General features: G+C 32.9%; 2 protein-coding genes across 6 annotated transcripts in view; both read left to right on the top strand.

Moving 5' to 3' along the window:
• LOC141461907 (proton channel OtopLc-like) overlaps nucleotides 1-11,886 on the top strand; it is a 42,614-nt gene extending 30,728 nt beyond the window's left edge. For 2 of the 4 annotated variants that reach the window (XM_074143355.1, XM_074143356.1), the window contains exons 10-12: nucleotides 810-1,097; nucleotides 1,685-1,939; nucleotides 2,182-2,771. In XM_074143355.1, coding sequence (XP_073999456.1) covers nucleotides 810-1,097; nucleotides 1,685-1,939; nucleotides 2,182-2,205 — 567 coding nt within the window. In that variant the 3' untranslated portion in view covers nucleotides 2,206-2,771. Of the gene's footprint in view, nucleotides 1-809; nucleotides 1,098-1,684; nucleotides 1,940-2,181; nucleotides 2,777-3,769 lie in introns of those variants that run through there. The other 2 variants (XM_074143354.1, XM_074143353.1) reach the window with 2 other exon arrangements.
• A 1,879-nt stretch (nucleotides 11,887-13,765) lies between these two features.
• The window catches only part of LOC141461904 (BOS complex subunit NCLN), a 31,113-nt gene continuing 25,245 nt past the window's right edge, over nucleotides 13,766-19,633 (top strand). Inside the window, exon 1 of one of the 2 annotated variants that reach the window (XM_074143350.1) lies at nucleotides 13,766-13,857. Coding sequence is in view for 1 of the 2 variants with exons in the window: in XM_074143349.1 (XP_073999450.1) it covers nucleotides 13,905-14,076 (172 nt within the window). In the remaining variant the exon portion in view is untranslated. Of the gene's footprint in view, nucleotides 14,077-19,633 lie in introns of both variants that reach the window. The other variant, XM_074143349.1, reaches the window with a different exon arrangement.

The raw sequence follows: 19,633 nt of genomic DNA, 5'->3' as shown, positions 1-19,633 counted from the left end.
GTTGTCCGCTTCTTGGACCTTGTCTGTTTCGGCCTTCATTCCTTCTGGTATCTCGTTTACTTCTCTTTCTATTTCCCTTTTATTCCGTCATGGCCTGTTTTCGTCTCGTCCCGCCAGTTTCTCACATCTTCTATTATTTCAACTTGGCCCTTTTTCATGTCTTTCTTCATTTCGACTCTCCACTTCTTCAGATCTTCTTTCATCTCCTTTGCCAGTGCTATTAACTCCTCCATGCTGGGCTTCTTAGTACTCACGGGCATACGACACTCGGTTTTCCAGAACTTCCAGCAATTTACCCGAACTAATAAAATCACACTTATTCGTTTAGCGGTTTTACTAGATCCCACTTCTGACACCAATGTAAAGTTTTTTGTCCTTTTACTAAAAACTTCACAACTACAACTAGTGCCTGCCACTAGTTAATTTAATAATATGTGGGTTTGATAAATAATAAAACTCGCTAAATTTGTAAGTAATAACATGTAAAGTGAATGTATTGTTCACCTAAACCAAAACTGCTAATATTCCTAAGGTAAGTGTTAAATCTGGCGTTTAACAATGATTCAACATCCTTACTAATTAGATTATTGTTGAATCTTGCCATGATATCAGTCAGTTTACCCTCGGGTATGTACTGTTTTTCCCAGACATCATCAGAACCAATAATTGTATATCATCACTATATAATATGATTCCTGTATACACATATATTTTGATATAGTAGCATAGTGTTCTTCTGTATTGTATAGTCTGACGGTTCTATATTTAATTTTATTTAAAGTACCTCGTTGTGTTTTTTTTTTTTTTAGATACGAAAATTGTCGCTAACTAATCGTGTGTCCTACGATTTGGACAATTTATTATGCTGCATCAGTCTTGCTGGTGTCCAACTATATACAGTATTTGGTATCTTGGTCGGAGCCAGTTCTCTTTATGAATTGTCAACTGATAGTTCTAATCAAAGGCAATACACAATGTTACTGGTTGTTTCTACACTACAATTATTGCAGTCAACTGGTCAGAGTGTGTTAATAACTGAGGGACTTCACAGAAATGTGACCACTAAATGCCAGATTATCAGAATGCCGGCAAAACAGGTGAATTTCTTCAACTATTGCTTGAATAAATACTCTAGTTCAAGTAGCGAATTAGATTTTTGAGATATTTGTTCTAACCATGTTTTTTTAGGGCCTTGGTGCTAGAGCAGGTAATGCACTAAATATGTTTTAATAACTTTAAGAGCCTTCGATTTGTTGTTCATATCTGTTGATATAATTATTCGATAAAACTTCAACAATTGAAATGGGAAAAATTGCATTCCTTTCCTTTATTTTCTACAATATTTTTCTAAGATCACTTCTAAAGTTGGTATTGCAAAACAAAAAAGTGTTGTTTTTTTTAAATAGAGATTAGCCGTATTACTGTTGGAAACCTGGAGTTTTTACTGATTTATTGGCTAATATCACGTCTGTGATAAAATTGTGTGGAAACAAAATGTTTAAAAATTTGATTGCATACAAATTATATGCTATAAGGAATTTTTCTATGTTAATTTTTAGAGGAGACATCGCATAAAATGTGTTTTTAATAACAGAGATGAGCTTTCAAATGTTTACTCATGAGTAAGACATGTCTTTTTCATATCTTTTATTTAATAAATTTTAATTCTGATTTTTTTTTTTAGGTTATTACGTTTTTACTATGCAGCAACATGTCACTTTGGGCACTGGATTCCTTTGTGACGCAAAGTTGGCTATCGCAAGAGCTCCAGTTGAAGTTTATGGGAGTGCTCGCTTGGGGAGTTGTATCTAGGATAGCTCTACCACTGTTGATGTTTTATCGATTTCATTCTGCCGTTTTACTGTTGGAAATCTGGCAGAGTAGCTATTATAACAGCCAATTGGACTCTAGCACTAGTAGTAGCCATTGCTACAATCATGTAAGTAACCGTGTATAATGTAGTGTATAGAAACAAAAATCTGGTTTAAACATTCTCACAACTTTCTTTTACAAAAAAAAATCTTAGAAGTTGTTGATGAGAAAAACTCAAAAACGTGAACAATTTATGGTGTAAAGTGGATTATTCACTTTTTATTAGATTTCCTCAAAGAGAGCTCCATCGATTTATTTCGATCTTTTTTATACACATTGCACCAGAATTTTTATTTTATTTTATTTTAGAATGTTTTCCTGACCATCGGTTAAAGCAGGAGTGTCAAACTGGCGGCCGGCAAATCTCGAGGTAATTTTTTGTGGCCCACGATGTTCTGAAATAAAATGAAAATAGAAAAAATGGTTATGAAGAAAATAGCGCTTAGGGGAGTCGGGACTCTATCGTACACACAAACGCTCCCATTTCGATATATCTGGAATTAATTGGTTTCCAGAATGATTTGGTTTTAAAAGACAAATATCAAGAAGTAGGAATTCCCCGAAATGTATGCTTATTAAGGGTGAGAAATACCCGAAAATTAAAAAAGTTAGCTGCACAAATTTTATTTTATTTTGAGAGTAAGTACTTGTATGAGCAACTATTTACGTCCATGAAATTAAATAAAACGGCATACAGATAAAGATTGACTGGATAAACATCAAACTGTCTTAATGAAGATGGTCTGTTCTCAATCTTTGAATCCAGATATTGGAAAACTAGTGCAAGGAAAGCGTTGGCAACTATCGAATAAAACAGAATAACTTTTGTTTTAGAATAGAATAAAACTTTAAATAAAAGCAATTATATACTGTTTTAATTATCCTATCCATATTCCTGAATCCTCACTTCAGAATATAAATTTAACCAAATTTGTAAATGTGATGTTGGCCCACGTGAATCTTGCCTGTTGCACCAAATGGCCCGTGTTTTAACTGAGTTTGACACTTCTTGGTTAAAGGGATTCTTGAGATTAGGGTGGGTATTTAACTTTTAACTGAAATTATTCTTAATGTAGGACTAAGCGAGTTAAGTGACAATAAAATTCCAAGTTGGTAGAAAAATCCAAAACTCTGAAAGTGTCATGTGAATGGATTTTTCACTTATCTGAGATATTTCGATAATGCCTCTTTCACTTTCTATAAACGTTTTTTTATTGAGATTTAAAGTTTTTTTTTATTTACCGTAAAAATATTGGCTGTATGTGAATTGAAAGTTGTAAAAAAAAAATATACATATATGTATATTTCTGCCAACTGCAAGAGCCTTCATTCTTGTGCTTCGGCTTGGAATAAAAAACGACTAAACACCAGTTTCAACTTCTTCAATTCATTTTGACGGAGATTCGTATGGCCTATTACCAAAGCTGTATGACAAATCGGTTTATTAGAAGAGATGACAAATATCTCTTTGCTGGCTATCTATTAAAGTATAATTTCTTGCGCTACTATCTTACACCTCTTATTTACCTTGTCATTACATGGATATTGCCAGCTAACCTTTACTTTGGGCACTACATGTTCTGCAGCAAGCGCATCAAGGTACAAGTTGGGTTAGACCAAAAAACTACCCTCAACAAAATCACATAACGCCAGAAAGTTTTTTTTTTCTTTCTGACGTGATATTTTTGAAAGCACGCCGGCATTCTGTGAAGACCTGTTTTTTCACATAGAGCACGCTTAGTTTCAACTGCTGTATCCAATTAATCTTTAAAAATTATTGGTAAAAAAGGATAGTCACTGTTATAGTTTGCCAAAAAAGACTAGTTGAAAAGGCATAATAATTCGGGAACACCGCCATGAACAAAAATTAATATATGTTTAATTTTTTTTTTTCCAGATGTCTCCAACAAGATAACATTCAAGGAACATTTAAAGATGTGCGACTAACATGTTTAAGAAGAATAGATTTAAAGTTATATAACTGCCAAAGAATGAATTTCTGAATAATCACAAATGGTTGCTGTAACCATTTTTATAAAAACTTTTTGAACAGTTCCTTTCAGTTCGTATTTAATTTTTATAATTACAGAAGTACGAGATGGAGTATTTGTTTTTTTTTTATTTTCTATTGCTCCTAGTATTGAGGAAGTATAACGGGCCTTTAAACTTATTTAAATTTACTGGATGACCTAGAAGTGTATTTCCCCACTGCAATGGTTATAGTTACATTGTGATAAGTAATAAGCTTTGTAAAAACGTTGATGTAGTGCAGTTGAATTCTGTACCGTGTTCAGGCGAATGTCTTGCAGAGATAACCCGAGCTTTTATGTATCTACACTTACTCCACTGCTGCTCGTAACTCGAAAGTTGTGTTATACGTATAGCATATGTTTTGTATAACACAAATGCCTCTATCCTAGATCAATTCCGGTGTTATTAAATCCATACTTCAGCCAGAACAGGCAAAGGGAGTTGATTTATTTTCAGAACCCTTTCTCTGAAAAGGAAGAAATGTAATGTGCGGAATATTTCTTGACCACCCTAGAGCAGGGGTCGGCAACCCGCGGCTCTTTTATCCAAATTGTGTGGCTCTTCAGCCTGCCCAAAATATATTGTATAGTTTAATTTTATTGAAACAAATGAAAATTCCGTTTATTAAAGGTATTTTTTCAAAAATAATTTTAAAGTGATAGGTTCGAAATTGAATAGAATTATACAATATCAAAATAAATTACATGATTTGTATAGTAAGGCTGTCGCTTTTTCATTCGTTAAGTTATTATTTATTTGTTTATTTACAATACTTTGCAATATGTGAAAATAAATATATAAAACATTTAAATGTTATTGAATATCATAAAATAATAATTTGTGAATACAACTGATCTACAGAGTTTTTTTACACACTATCGTCCTTGCGGCTGTTGGTAAGATTTATTAAAATTATTTAAGGAGAAATGGCTCTCTACTTGAAACAGGTTGCCGACCCCTGCCCTAGAGACATGTAGGTCAATCACTGGATGAAGTTAGGCCACTCTTCTAAAATGCATCATTTCAGTTTATTTTACTTTTTCAAATATCTGTGTAAGATTAATTGAGAATTAAATTAGCCAAAATCACTCTGGTTGACAAGAAGTCTGGACCCTTGTTAATATCATCGTCTTGTATTCAGCCAGTTAATTTATCCACGATGTATTGTAACATAGGCACTGGTATCGAATTTTGATATCATAAAGACTCACTCATTTTATATTTTAATTTATTGCCTGAGGCTATTTGATATATTGGTGTAGATTTTTTATGAATATTGCTTCTCCTGCAATATTCTGGATTCTGGAGTGTAGTACTTTTATAAATATTCCTACATCCCTCAAAATAATCTAATCTTAAAAACAAACTGTGTACGCTATGAATAATAATAATAATAGCGTTTATTTAAAGCAAGGTATTTACATCGGATATGCTTTGTAACAAAAATCACTTGATGCATGGATTTCAGTCCGTCAGCAAGAGTTGACTTACAATAGAAATAAATGTATTCTTTACATATTATAACATAAAGAAAAATAACTATATACAAAAAAAAAATATACAGTTATTACAAATCAAACATTAAATTCTTCATTTAAGAATCACGGCCATTCAGAAGAACAAGAAAATCTCCCCATTCTAATTTCTAGGTAACATAACATTCTTCCCGTATCCTCCTAATATAGAAAAAACCCCTACAAAATGATATGTATTTTTTTTACTGAAAGATTTACATAATGCACATTTTTGTTTGTTTCCCTCAATTTCTTGATTACGGATATATTATAATACCTTGTATTTTTATTATTGATGTAATAATGGCTATCATCTAATTCTAATGTAATTTATGTAACTTGAGCTCTTCTAATAATCTGCCTATCTTTGAAATTATTTTTTAGAGCTTCTAGCAGTTTATTTATCTGACTTTAATCACTAAGATTTTCATTAATATTAATATTAGTAATATTTATATCAAATTTATTACTTAATTCACACATCTGTTTGAACCAGCTAGTATTCTTACTTATAATATTATATTCTTACTGATTAAATTCCGATTGAGAAGAAGCAAAAACTTTGCGGATGTAATTTATATGAAGCCGAAGTGTGTGATAAAAAAGCTTTAAGTTTCCCAAAACTACTATATTGGTGATATTAAACTATTCACTGGTTTTTAAAAAACATGCTAATGAAAAAAATTACTATTGTGACATGAATTATTTTAATGTATACTATAATTCATAACCCAACTGGGTAGAGAAAAAGATCTTTTTATGAATTACTTTTGCAGTTTTTAACAATATTCTCCACATCCCCAAACCTGGGCTCCGTATCACAGTCCTCGATACCGAGTCAAACTCATTATATTTAGCTGATATTGGGATACCATTGTTCATCAAAAGAGCATTCCAGTGGGTTGGACCAATACCGAATTTGCATGTTGTTATTAGTTTTTCACGAAGATGGTCGCTAAATGAAATCTGAGAAGTCAAAATCAACCTAAGATTTCGTGACGATGTTAATTGCTGTATTTATTTAAAACCCAGCGCTCATTTAGCGCAGGCCTTTTGCCTTTTCTAAAATTTATGATTTTAGACTTTTCCAAATTAACTATTAGATTCCACATCTTGTAAGGTAAACAGTTTGCTGGCTACCAGAACAATGTTATTTAGCTTATAATAAACATCTGACATTTTGATCATTTATCCATAGAACTCCTCATGTAAAGTCATGCAGAATAGACCTGTTACTCCTCATGTATGCCGATGACATTGTCATTGCGGCATACTCATGGAAAGATGCCCAATCTAAACTTAAGTTGTTAGAAAAATACTGCCAATTAAATGACCTAACCGTAAACACCTCAAAAACCGTTATTGTTCCCTTTCAAAAATCGCCCCGTATAAAAGTAAAGACTCTGACATATTGCAACGTGCAACTCCAAGGCGCAAAATCATTTGTTTATTTAGGTGTCCCCATTTCCAGTTCGGGCAAATTTAAAGTAGCGACGGATCATTTTGTGAAAGGCCTTATTGCGATACCCAGGGTAATGCAGATGCTTTCTTACTATAAATCAGATGAATGGGGACCCAAGATACTTCTTTACAAATCGATTGTTCCTACTATACTGCTTTACTGTTCTGAGGTCTGGGCCCCTCATTATGTGGAAATTGTGGAGAGAGTACAGTTGAGGTTTTTTAAAACCTTACTGCGTCTCCCACAAAATACTCCGAATCATTTTGTGCGACTGGAGGCGGGCTGCATTAGTTTAAGATCTCTTGTGTTCGACAGAATGCTGAATTACTGGTATAAGATTCTCACTATGTCGGATGACTGTTTACAGAGGGCGTGTTATTTAGAGCTCTTCAGACTGATTGATAACAGAGTTATACCTTTTAATTGGGTACGCTCGCTTAGAGACCAGCTAGTTACCATTGGAGCTCAGGATGTCTGGTTCTCACAATCCAGTTTTACTCTAAAAGAAAATATGCTCAACTTGAAAGAACAGTTTAAAAACCATTGTTTAAGCAAAGATGTGAATGCCGCTATTCATTCTAATTTTAACAGTTATTTTAGAAATATTAGCACTTTTAATATCGGTGAAAATTACCTACTTTTTAAAGTTCACATCAATAAATTAAGACTGATTGCTCAAATTCGCCTGGCTAGCTGCAAGTTCCCTACATTGTCTATTAAAGGAAACAAATGTAAATTTTATCCTGAAAAGTGTTGTAATACCTGTTTCACTAACAGCTCAGATAGTCTATCACATTTTATTGTCAATTGTCCGTTTTTTAACTCAATTCGGGAAAAACTTATTAGTAAATATTTGAATGATACCAGTCCCCTGGAATCTCTATTAACTATCAAAACTATTGAACAAATTAACGATATCTACCATTTTTCGCTAAAGGCTATTGAGAAAAAAACCAAAGCAATTCAGATAGTTTTAGGTCAAGCTGACTGAACATTTGATTTAATAAACATTAACTGAACAGTGTTTGTAAGACATTTCATAAATGTGTTATTTTTTGATACCACTACTACCGAATTTTAAATTGCTCTTAGTCACTCATTACCATTAGTCCAACCGTTCAACTTTTACTCTACATCTCCACAATATTATTAAACTAGTATTTTAAGTTACTTATTACTTTATTTTTCTTTTTCTATTTTATTATTATTTCTGTAATTTCACAAGGATAATCATTTATTTTGTACAACTATGTGTATATTGTCAGACTCCTCTGCAAAGAAGATGTATCTTCAAAAGCAAATAAAATTATTATATAAAGTCATGCAGGTCATTCAAGAAAATAGAAAAAATTATTGGGAAAAGAAGGCATCCTTGTTTTAAACCAGTTTTAGTTCGGAAGAATTCAGTCTTGCTTAGTCTATATTGCCAATTCTGTGACATGCTAATACTTTTTAATAATAATAATTTACAGGGGACCCCCCTATTGTGTATAATTTATAATAAATATAATCTCTTACTGGAGAATCAAGGCCGCCCAGAAATCCACAAAATCCAGTCTCTTAGGAGCTTTTTAAAGTTGAGGTGTTGAACTACTTAAGTTCGTTTCAGTACACCGTGCGGTTATAAACCTTGTATAATACTGAGATTGAAATTTGTGACAATTGTAAGCGCGTCTTTGCGAAACAATTTTCTCAGTTTTCTCGCGGAAACCCTCTGACTAGTAATAACGTTAAATATTACTCAGTTCAATAGTTCCCTGTCAATTATTTTGAAATCGCAACAAGTAAAATGCTCTCTGCAACAATTCATTTTGCATTACAATTTATTTTGTACAAGCTGTTTTCTAGCCATATTATTGTGCAATTCTATCAATTTTACAGTATAATTAATTTATTTGGCACTGTTGTAGTCCAATTTTCATGATACCCTTTGAAAACTGATCTGTTCTCAAATTAAAACCCGTAAAGTAATTTCAAATGGGGGGCGTTGACCCCTAGCAAGGCAGAGCGTTGCATCTGTCCTTAAGGTGCTTCTTCTTTTTATAGCTCCCTTTTTTATTTCAATGCAGATGTGTGTAGCTGAAAACTTAAAACAATCTATATTTTAAATTTGTATTAATGCTATTGTATTAAATTTGTATAAGGTTGCAAATTATGATTTAATAAATAATTTTTTTAAGGATGACTGATGAGAATCCACTACACATCTCTCAAGTTGTCAAACAAATTTAGAAGCATTTAAGATTAGATATTATTGTTTAATGTATTTTTAAAACTAAAATTCCCAGGTTATATAACCTAGTGTTTTTATACTATTTAATTAAAAAATATTCTTAAACCAAAATTACATACTATTTTTCTTTATCTTATAGTTGTAATTAATAGATATATTATCTCCTCAACAAAAACTTACAATTTAAAAGTTAAGTATAAGGGTTGATTAAACGACAAATGTACACAAATCAGCTAGTACCCAACATTTCTTTTATACTTCATTAATATCATTTAACTAATTTTACTGCATTAACTTATTATTGATTTTTAGAATTTATTAGACGTCACAGACCCTTATGCTGACCTTTTTTCATCTATAAATTATTTTTTCCATTGAAGTGAAGCCCTAATCATTTAATTTAAATTGATTTTTGAGAAGTTATCGAACTATAATTGCGCAGATTTTTAATGTAACGCTATAAAATATGTACATATATAATTATATAATTCTGAAAAATTCCAAAAAAATATGCATTCACTAATATACATGAACGAATTATTTGAGGGGGGCATTAGATTCAACTGCAAATTTATTACATCAGTTGGAAGCTAAAAATTATCGATTTATGCTCATCCTTTAATTAAATTGGTTGGCACTACACTTTTGTCAATTATATGACGGCGTTATAAATAATAGATAATTAATATACTTTTATAGTTTATTAATATTAAATACGAATATTTTTCTTTAAGAATTAATTATGTTAGGTCTCTATGGCCTCATTTTATATTGGTGTATATTTTCTCCCACAGATACGTGGCTCACAGTGAAATTGATACACTTCGGTGGTTAATTAAAAAGCAGATATATGTGTTTAAAATAGATAAATAAATCCAGAAACTCTTAACACATTAATTTTTAATTTTAATTTAATAATGTGTAACCTTAATAACATAATATATTCACTAATGATTATTTACAAAGATTAACAAAGAAAAAACTAAAAATTTTAAGCTCCAAGTGAAAATGATACAGCTTACTTCTTGAATCATTAAATTAAAATTGAAGGACCATTAGCTAATTTCAATACTTCGTTGGCAATCCTTTATTTGCTACCACTTTTTTTAGCCTTTTTGGAATAAAGTCGACCAGTTTTTTTAGTGAATACCAGGCTCAGTTTGTTCCATTCTTCGAGGAGATATTTCTTCAAGTCGTCTTTGCTGGAAATTTCATGTTTCCTTATTTCCACCTCCAATTTTGCCCATAGGTGTTCTATAACATTAAGATCTGGCGACTGTGCAGGAGTTTTTATAACTTTGGGGCTATTATAAAGGAGCCATTTCTTTACTAACATGGCCCAATGTGTTTCGGGTCCTGATAAAAACAAAATTTGTCTTTTAGCCCCAACTTTTCCGCACTTTCTTTCAGGTGTCTTTTCAAAATGTTTATATAAACATGTTTGTTCATTATGCCATCAATAAAGTGAAGGTTTCCAACACCAGTAGCCGCCATACACCCCCACACCCTCATGTTTCACAGTTGGGCGTAAATTTTGTTTTGGGCAAGTTCTTCTCCTGGTTTCCTCCACAGATAGGAACGTCCATCGGATCCGAAAATATTAAATTTACTATATTATAGTAGTACAAAACTCGGGGTCCTTTAATAAATATTCATTTGCAAATTGTACCCTAACTTTTTTATTTTTCTTGCTAATAAAAGGTTTCTTTCGCGCTACTCTTCCATGAAATTTGTTTTTTCTTGGCACACGCCGAACTGTTTCTGCACTTACTGACTTACCTAAACGTTTTGATAGGATTCACTTCTCTAAGGATCCACGACTCATCTCTATCATTTAATATTCCTTTTGTAGATTTAGTTCTTTTTCCTGGCAATGCGGTTTTCCTTTTTGTACCTCTCCACTATATGCTGGATAGTTGAACGGCTTTTTTTTTAAAATTATTTCGGCTATTTGGTTTAGAGATTTCCCATCATTAAAGTGTTAAATGACTAACTCACGTTCTTTAAAAGTTGTATGTACTCCCATCATTGAAAAATCCAAATAAACGGTAGATATTGTGCTCTGAAGAGAACTAAATGATTTAATGATTTCGCCAGAAGAGTTTAACTAGAGGAGAAAAAAATTTAAAGTAAACAAATACATATGTTATGTTCATATACAACACAAAGGAGGGGACAAAGAAGTTGTATCATTTTCTCTGTGAGTTTAGCCAATTGTAAACAAAGTTTATTCTATTCTTATTATTTAATCATTGGTTCATTTTTATTTGTTTACACACAAAGAACATTTTACTACGATGTTTATTAATTGAAATAAATAAATTTTTTTCAATTAAATATAATTTTGAGCTACTTATTCAACAATTTCTATCAAATATCCTGGTGTATCATTTTGACTGTGACCCACCGTATATTGTTTGTCAGACTGAAGGTGTCTCCTTGGAAAACTGAAACGTATTGATTGTAAATATATCAGGAAAATTTTGTTTTTGATACTGTGTTTTGGCATTATTTGTAATTTTATACACAATTCAAGATTACTTTTCCATTAATTTCACTGGTTGATTGCAACTAAATAATTTGAAAGAACAACTCTTTTTTTTTAAACCTACCACGCCACATTGTAGAAACTATTTGGTGTCTCCACAGGAAGAAGAAGTGCTCTAGCTCGTGGATGTTTATTTAACCCTGCCATGAAGACAGCGATTAAATTTTGGCCAACCAGTTAAGGCGGCTGGTCACGCTTCTGGATCTTGAAATGTCTGATGCAAGGCGCTTATGGCCATTATTGAACCCCTGAACTAAATAAGTACTTTTTTATACTGAAGATAAATCTTTTTTTTTGGACCGTGCTATTTGTAGAGTACGCGCCTTATATGAGTTGTGGGCATTTTCAATAAGAGTTACATATCACCCAGCCGAGGATAGTCATTTTAGGTAGAAGAATTTTAGTATTAAGAGGTCTGTAAATTAAGTAATGAGACTGATTTTTTTCTATTTAAGAAGAATTACAATTCTATATTGTCACTTTCAAAATAACTTCCTTCTGAAGCCACATAGCGCTGAAGACGTTTCTTCCACTCCTCATAGCAGTGCTCGAACTCCGATACTGGAATAAGCCTTCAGCTGGTCGGTTACAGCCGTTTGAATGTTTTCGACTGTCCCAAAATGAGTTCCCTTGAGGTGATTTTTCAACTTCGGGAAGAGAAAAAAGTCACAAGGACTCAAGTCAGGCGAATAAGGAGGCTGGAGGAGCCACAGGAATGTTTTTACTGGCCAAAAACTCGTTTATTGAAATTGCTGTGGGACAAGGAGCATTATCGTGATGCAACACCCAACTTGTTCTTGATGTTTGGTCTCCCACGGATGACCCTTTTTCGAAGTTTTTCAAGAACCTCTCGGTAAAAGTGTTGATTGACCGTTTGACCTTGAGGTAGAAACTCTTTGTGGACGATTCCGTGGTTATCGAAAAAACAAATTAGCATGCATTACGATCTTTGACTTCGCCACCCTTGCTTTTTTGGGGGCCTTGGAGAGGTTGAAGTGTGCCACTCCATGCTCTGGCGCTTGGTTTCTGGGTCGTACTCAAACCCACCTGACTTGAGTCCTTGTGACTTTTTCTCAAGTCCCCACTTACAAAACCACACTCTTGACCACTAGACCAACACCCACCCGCCCCTCCCAAGATATTAAAATACAATTAAAAGTTTTCTCACTAATGTTTACCCTAGAAGTATTTCATGAAAAGGTTAATAAGAAGTGTTTTAATTAATGTGTAGTCTTGACTTCAGTGTTAATTATTTGCTTTATTATATTAGTTCAGCAGTGGCTAATTACGTTGATTGCAGGCCAAGCATTGCTGACGATTATGTCCTACATTTTATGTTCTCTTTGTACCAAAAGCGTCATCTTTAATTCATTTAATTTTTTTCCAAACTGAAATCATTTACCATGTGATGAAAATTAAGTGAAAGTTTGATGTTCGTAAATTTTCCTCTTCTGGTTAGTGATGAGAAGTTTGTGAACAAGTCAGTGTTGCCAATTGTCACAAAAATGTATTTTTATGCGTTTTGTAGTAAGTTGGCGTATGTATGTATATGTTTTTTAGACTGTTCGTATCTGTTTTTAAATTTTATTTTCCGTCTTTGATACGTAAATCATTCTAGTGCTTACCTTTTTGGTGTGTTTGTCTCTGAAATTTAGAGTTTTTTGTAAACTAGTTTTTTTCACATCAAATCAATGTACATATGTGCATTATTATAACTCTAAAGTAAAGTATGTTCTACATTTCTGAAGATGACTTAGAACCTAGGTCGCAAGCTCGGCAAAAATTTAAAAAAAAAAAATGTCTGAAATTGGCATTGTTCTTTCTTCCTTCTGGATTAAAGAATCAGTCACCAAAAACAATAATCAATACCTTATTTAAGAATTTAAACAGAACAAAGTAAATTTAAAAAGTTCCTGTGGTAGTAGTTAGCATGTCTCTGCTCTCATAAATACCACCAGCCTAATTTTCTTGTCTTCATTTAATCCTTATTTTTTTAATTTGATTTATTTATTAAAAGAAATAAAAAGATGGATTAAATTGAAATGAAATCCATTTAGTTCTGATTATAAGACCTGATCAAGTTGGGTAATGGTCTGAAAGGGAAAGTTTATTCTAGTGCAGGTTATGTATGAGTTAGGTTTTAATTTAATTTTTTTGCTATCCCTGGTGTACAATTTTTGGCGATTCCTCGTTTAGAGTTTAGTATTTTTGTTCAGAATTATTATTTTAACTTTTGTTACAAATATGTTTATGGAAACAGATGAGATTAATGAACTATTTAAAGGGATCTTACCAGTTTATTTATTGTATATTGTTCCTTTAATATTAATTATATCGCCGGTCGGTGTGACTGCTGCATCACATGAGTTTCCTGTGTACAGGATGACACAGTACGATCTGCATGGAGTACCAAAAGGTAGTTTAGTTTAAATCCAATGGGTTGTATATAAAAAAAAAAAAATGTAGAGAATTTTGTTAATGATCAAAATGTTGCCCAAATGTGATTGACAATAATTAAATATTTTTCTCCATTGCTAAAGCTCATATCATTCTTTAACTTTTTAATAAAAGAAGTAACTAGGTGGTTCAATGCCAATAATATTTTAACGTTTGGGCCATTCTGTGTTCAAATATTTAAACATGATCCTGTATCCTATTTTTCACATTCCCATTTTGGGAGTTAAAAGAGTCTAGGGTGGATATAAAAGAATTAAACGTAAGCCAGTTCTTCTTATGGAAAGTGTGTGTGGGGCTAAGAGTTTTCTTTCAGGAATAACTTTGCTTGTGACTGACTAAAGGCTGGATATCCCTCTGCCATTTAAACTTCAGACTCTTCTCCTGACCACTAAGTTCACAATAGAAAGTGTGGTTAGTTTTAGAATCTTTCCTGGGCCACTAAAGTGAGGGCAATCTACCAACATTTTTGAGCAAAATTTTAGGTGTTGCCTGTAAGTTATAGAATTTTTGGAAAGTTCTCAACGAACCCACGATCCTTAGTCTTTTTATCAAAATTCTCTCTTCACAAACCTAAAATCTTTATGAACCGCGAACCAAGATTTCGCCAGTAAAACCACTCCTCACAAGAATGGTTCTTTTGATTAATTGTTTGTACGATTTTTAAAGCGAGTTGACTCGTATACATTGTGGTGATAGCCTATTGAGATGTAAATTTATGCGCCACTATCCTGTAACTTTTTTTTTCCTGTTGAACCGAGATGGCCAATTAATTATGTTTTAAAATACCCCAAGTTCCACAGCAAGTACACGAATATTATTATTATTATTATTATTTATTTATTTGTTACATGGGCATAGCCCTATACAAAGGAGTTGCTACAAATAACAGTACATATACAAAAAACAAAAAGAAAAACTTGTACATCTTACATAGCAAACAAAAAAAAACAATACCAGTGTTATAATTTAAGTAATAATTAATAGAAATCAAAATCTCTTGCGATAAATGAGTTATTAAATATTCATATAAATCAATAATTCATATTATTAGTTAAACACTGTATTATTCATTTTCCACATAATAGTATAATTTTTTTATATTTTCAGCGCTGATATTATGAAATAATATTGGAAAATTAAATTGATCAACATCTTGTAAAAAACCTAAATATTTTAAACGAAATTGTAAATATATTGGGCAATTTAACAAAATATGGGACAAATCTTCAAATTGGGCGGTGTTACACAAAGTGCACTTTTCATTTGGATTTAATGTATATGTAATTTTACCAATACTAATCTTCAATACATATTTAGAGGACAAACGCAACTGAGAGAGCAATCGTATAAATTTAAAAGAAATAGGAAAATTCAAATAATTCTGTGGCTCCTGATCATTAAAAACCAACGCAGAATAGATTAAACTGAAATTGGAGCTGTGCAATTTGCAAAGGTCAGATTCTTTAAGCGACTTTTTATAGCTAACTAAAAACTGTTTCAACTGCTTCTTCAAACTGGAAATATTGTCATTGAATAAAATATCTGATAGATTTAAAGAAGGAAACAAGAAATTTAATTGTGAAACCCAATTATACTTGGTATTTACTGCATTACGACTTAATTCCAACAGCTTTAGAAAACACAGCAACGGGTATCTGTCGGGCGACATAGCTTTTAATTTATAAATCCAGTTACCAGCAAACTTGAGAAGAAGATAACTAATGTGTACCACACCAAATTCCAAACGCACGGCAAAGTTGGGCGTACAACGCGGTAATCCAAGCAAACGCTTGTAAAAATTTAGACTACATGCATCCAACGTGTTGCTGTACCTGAGCCCCCATATATGGGCACCATACAATAATACGCTCATCGCAATGGCTTCATTCAGTTTAACCCTGGAATCCCAACAGATTAATTTCGATGCAGCGCAAGTATTTAACACAGTTCCAATAGCCACATTCGTTTTAGATACCGCATTTTCAGACGCTTTTAGAAAAACCCCAGAATTAGAAAATAAAACCCCCAAGTAATTGTAATTAGAAACTTGTTCTATCAAAACATTGTTAAAGTATAAATTTCTGACTTTTTTCTTAAAACTTTTTGAAAACCTAATAATTTTGGTTTTATTGGTATTAACATTTAAACAATTTTCTTTGCAGTACGATTCCAAGCATTTCAGTTTCGATCGAATATCGGTGAACGAATACTTATGGGTTAGATCTGACTCTGGCAGTTTCCTCTTGAAGCTAAAGCCATTATTTGTTGACCGCTCATAAGCAGTTCATTTCTAAAATAGTATTAATAATGTAATTGCTAGAAATAAGATGAGCTCGGTTGTTAGCATCCTGCATTCCCACGCGGAGATCCTAGGTTGGAATCCATTTCCTTATAGCTCAATGCCCGGTGATGACAGTGTTTTCTGTAACGAGCGAATACTTTCCGCAGGCCGGTAGCGCAATGAAAACAGTTCCAATGCCCCTGGGGCCAATGATCACAGATGATGTGCCTTAAATTAAATAATACAGTGATATTATAATTACTTTATTTTATATACATGCGAAACTCGGGAAAATAAAAAGTAGAAGCAACATACGAAATAGAAATCTGTCTGCCTAAAGTCGATGGAAATACAAGAATTACATTTCTAACTTCAAAATATCGAAAAACAGAAAATAAGATTAAGGTGAACAATAAGTAACCTAAAAATAATGGGTAAAAGGAAATAGAAAAAAAAATAATAATAAGAGAGTGTAAAAAAATAGAAATTAATACATTCCTGACTGAAATAAACATTGTTAGTTTAGTTAAACTATTTCAAAAAAATCCTCTAATTTTTTTTTATTCAACCATGCATGGCATGCATAATTTACTACAAATTCATATCACTTGCTGTCCGCTACAGCTTTCTATTATCTAAAAGCCAAAATTACCATGACATCGTAGATAATTTTGAGCTCAGCCATGAAATGAAAAATGGCCTCTGTCACCCTGTTCTCTGTTAAAGAGAGAACACAGCCCAACCTCACCAACCAAATGAGGATTCTAACTCTGCCATAATCTCAAATAACCTTCGCAATTTATTATTGGGTTGGCAACTAAGTGATTGCGGATTTTAAATAAGAAGGAAAATTCAAAATTTTTGCTAAAAAATATAACTTTATTCAATTAAGCATTTTTCGTTTTTGTCGATGACCTTTTGCCATATTTCAGGCAGTGTCATAATTCCATGTTCAGAAAACTTCTGATTTTTGCCAGCAAAAAACGAATTAATTGTGATTTTACATCATCAGCATCATTAAAAATTTTACGATTTAAGGAGATCTGCATGGAACGAAATAAATGGTAATCTGAAGGCTCAAGGTCTGGGCTATATGGTGGATGTGACAACACATCCCACTAGTTCCAATAATCTTTGTTGGGTGACCAAAGATGTGTGGGGCTTTGCGTTATCATGCTGGAAAACAACCCCCTTACGGTTTGCCAATTCTGGCCGCTTTTCTTGAACTTCATCGCTCAGTTTGGCGAGTTGTTCAACTTAGACGCTTGAATTAATCGTTTGGTTTCTTGGTAAAAGTTCAAAGTGCAGAATTCCTTTATAATCTCAATAAACTGACAGCATAATCCTTTTTTGTTGAATCTCAGCTTTTGGTGACGTCTGGGCTGGTTCATTTTGCATCATGCACGACCTTTTCGGATTAACCTTCTTGTAAACTAATCTCTTTTCGTCGCTAGTAATCAGTCGTTTCGGAAATGGATCAATTTCGTTGTGTTTCAGAAGCGAATCGCAGACGCTAACGCGTTGCGTCAAATGAATTTCCTTAAGCTGATGAGGGATCCATACATCGTGTTTCTTGACGTAGCCAAGTGGTTTAAATTTTTTTTTTGAATGCATGTACGCGATACATTGAGCTTCTCTGCAATCTCACGAGTTGTGCTATGACGATCTGAATCAAAAATAGTCTTGATATGGGTCTCATCAACTTCAACTGGACAGCCAGATCGTTGCGCATTTTTCAGTGAAAAATCACCAGAAAGAAATTAGGCAAACCAATTTTGACACTGCCTTTCTTTCAAGGCTTCAAGCCGATATACGGCACATTACGTCTTATGTGCTTGCGATGCGTTCTGGCCTTTTCGGAAATAATATAATAAAATTTGTCTGAAATGCGCGTCTTGTTCCATTTTTAAATTGGATAAAAAGGAAACTAAATGACTTATCGATAAATTTTTTTTTTACTAAATTAAAGGCGAAAGTCCTAACAACAAGAAAACAATCCAGCTCAGATGCTTTGATCACGTAAACAAAGCAAAAGAATGTGCTAAAACCATCTATCGACAAAATCCGCAATGACTTAGTTGCCAACCCATTAAACTTCAGATTAGAAGTGTTTATCATTCGGTAATCTGAAAAATCGAAATCTCGCGGCAATTCCTTTCATAGTATCCATTAATTAAATAATTAAAAAACAACTTTGGGCAGTATGCTGATCAATCAGTTAGGTCATCTTCCTATGTACATTGCTAGATTTCATGTGTACATTATTTTTTCAGAAGTGAAGTAAAATTCATTAACAGAGGGTGAGGTAGTAAGAACGCATGTTTTTTTTTTTTTTTTTAAATAAGTGTAATTTATTTCAATATAAACAAGAATCTTAAAAGGTTTCGATTGATTGTAGAAATGCTATTCTTAAAGTACTGCATTCCCTTGCCAACATTTATTTTGGCATCGTTGCACTTTTCCAACTCTATTCTTATTCTAAACCTTCTTTATAGTGTCAAGGTTACGGTTTAAAATGGAGTTTCGTAATTTGTGATTTATTTGATATTTCTTGTTGAAGAAAGTGGGTTTATATTAGATTAAAACATGGAGCTGTCTCTGTTCCCCAAACGTGGCTGCAAAGAGGCTTAGACCTCTTGTAGTTCTAGACCTCTCCTTTCTGGTATTTCCATCAATCGTTTTAGGGTATTATCTTCACCGATCTCCAAGTGCCAGAAGCCTCATTTCACAAACGTAAATGAGGTGTGGTAGAAGAAATCATTTCCTCTCCTCCTGATACAGTAATGTAGGTACCTTAGCTTAGTATCTAGGCTCTATCATCGTTTCTAAATTGATGAATTTTACCTGTACAACACTTGTAGTAAAAGGATTCTACTTTATAATAGGAACGGAGTTGTAGGGTTTATTAAATGCAGTGACGCAAAATCATTAAAATTTTGTAGATTCAACTTGGGTATTTTTTTACATCGCGTAGATACTTCCATTAGTTCGTAGAAGTATAGATGCGAAGTAAAAGCGGTAGCTAGTCAGAAACTATTGATGAAATTTTCAAACTATGCTTGAGCATTAAAAGGTGGGGGAAATGCCCATACTTTTATTGCTAGTGCACTCTTGTCAGATTATTAGTGAACTAGTAAGTTTAAATTGCATTTCAACTGTCCCAAGAGAAGCGAATTGCTTCTACGGCTTCTGATAAGCGGCAAAGCCATTTCTAACACAACTGCAGCCTAGATAT

Source organism: Rhodnius prolixus, unplaced genomic scaffold, assembly GCF_049639745.1.
Source record: "Rhodnius prolixus isolate KJV_2025 unplaced genomic scaffold, Rpr scaffold_12, whole genome shotgun sequence".
Classification (NCBI taxonomy): Eukaryota; Metazoa; Arthropoda; class Insecta; order Hemiptera; family Reduviidae; genus Rhodnius; species Rhodnius prolixus.
Note: the sequence above shows the minus strand (reverse complement) of the source record. Positions and strands in the feature narration are given on the sequence as shown.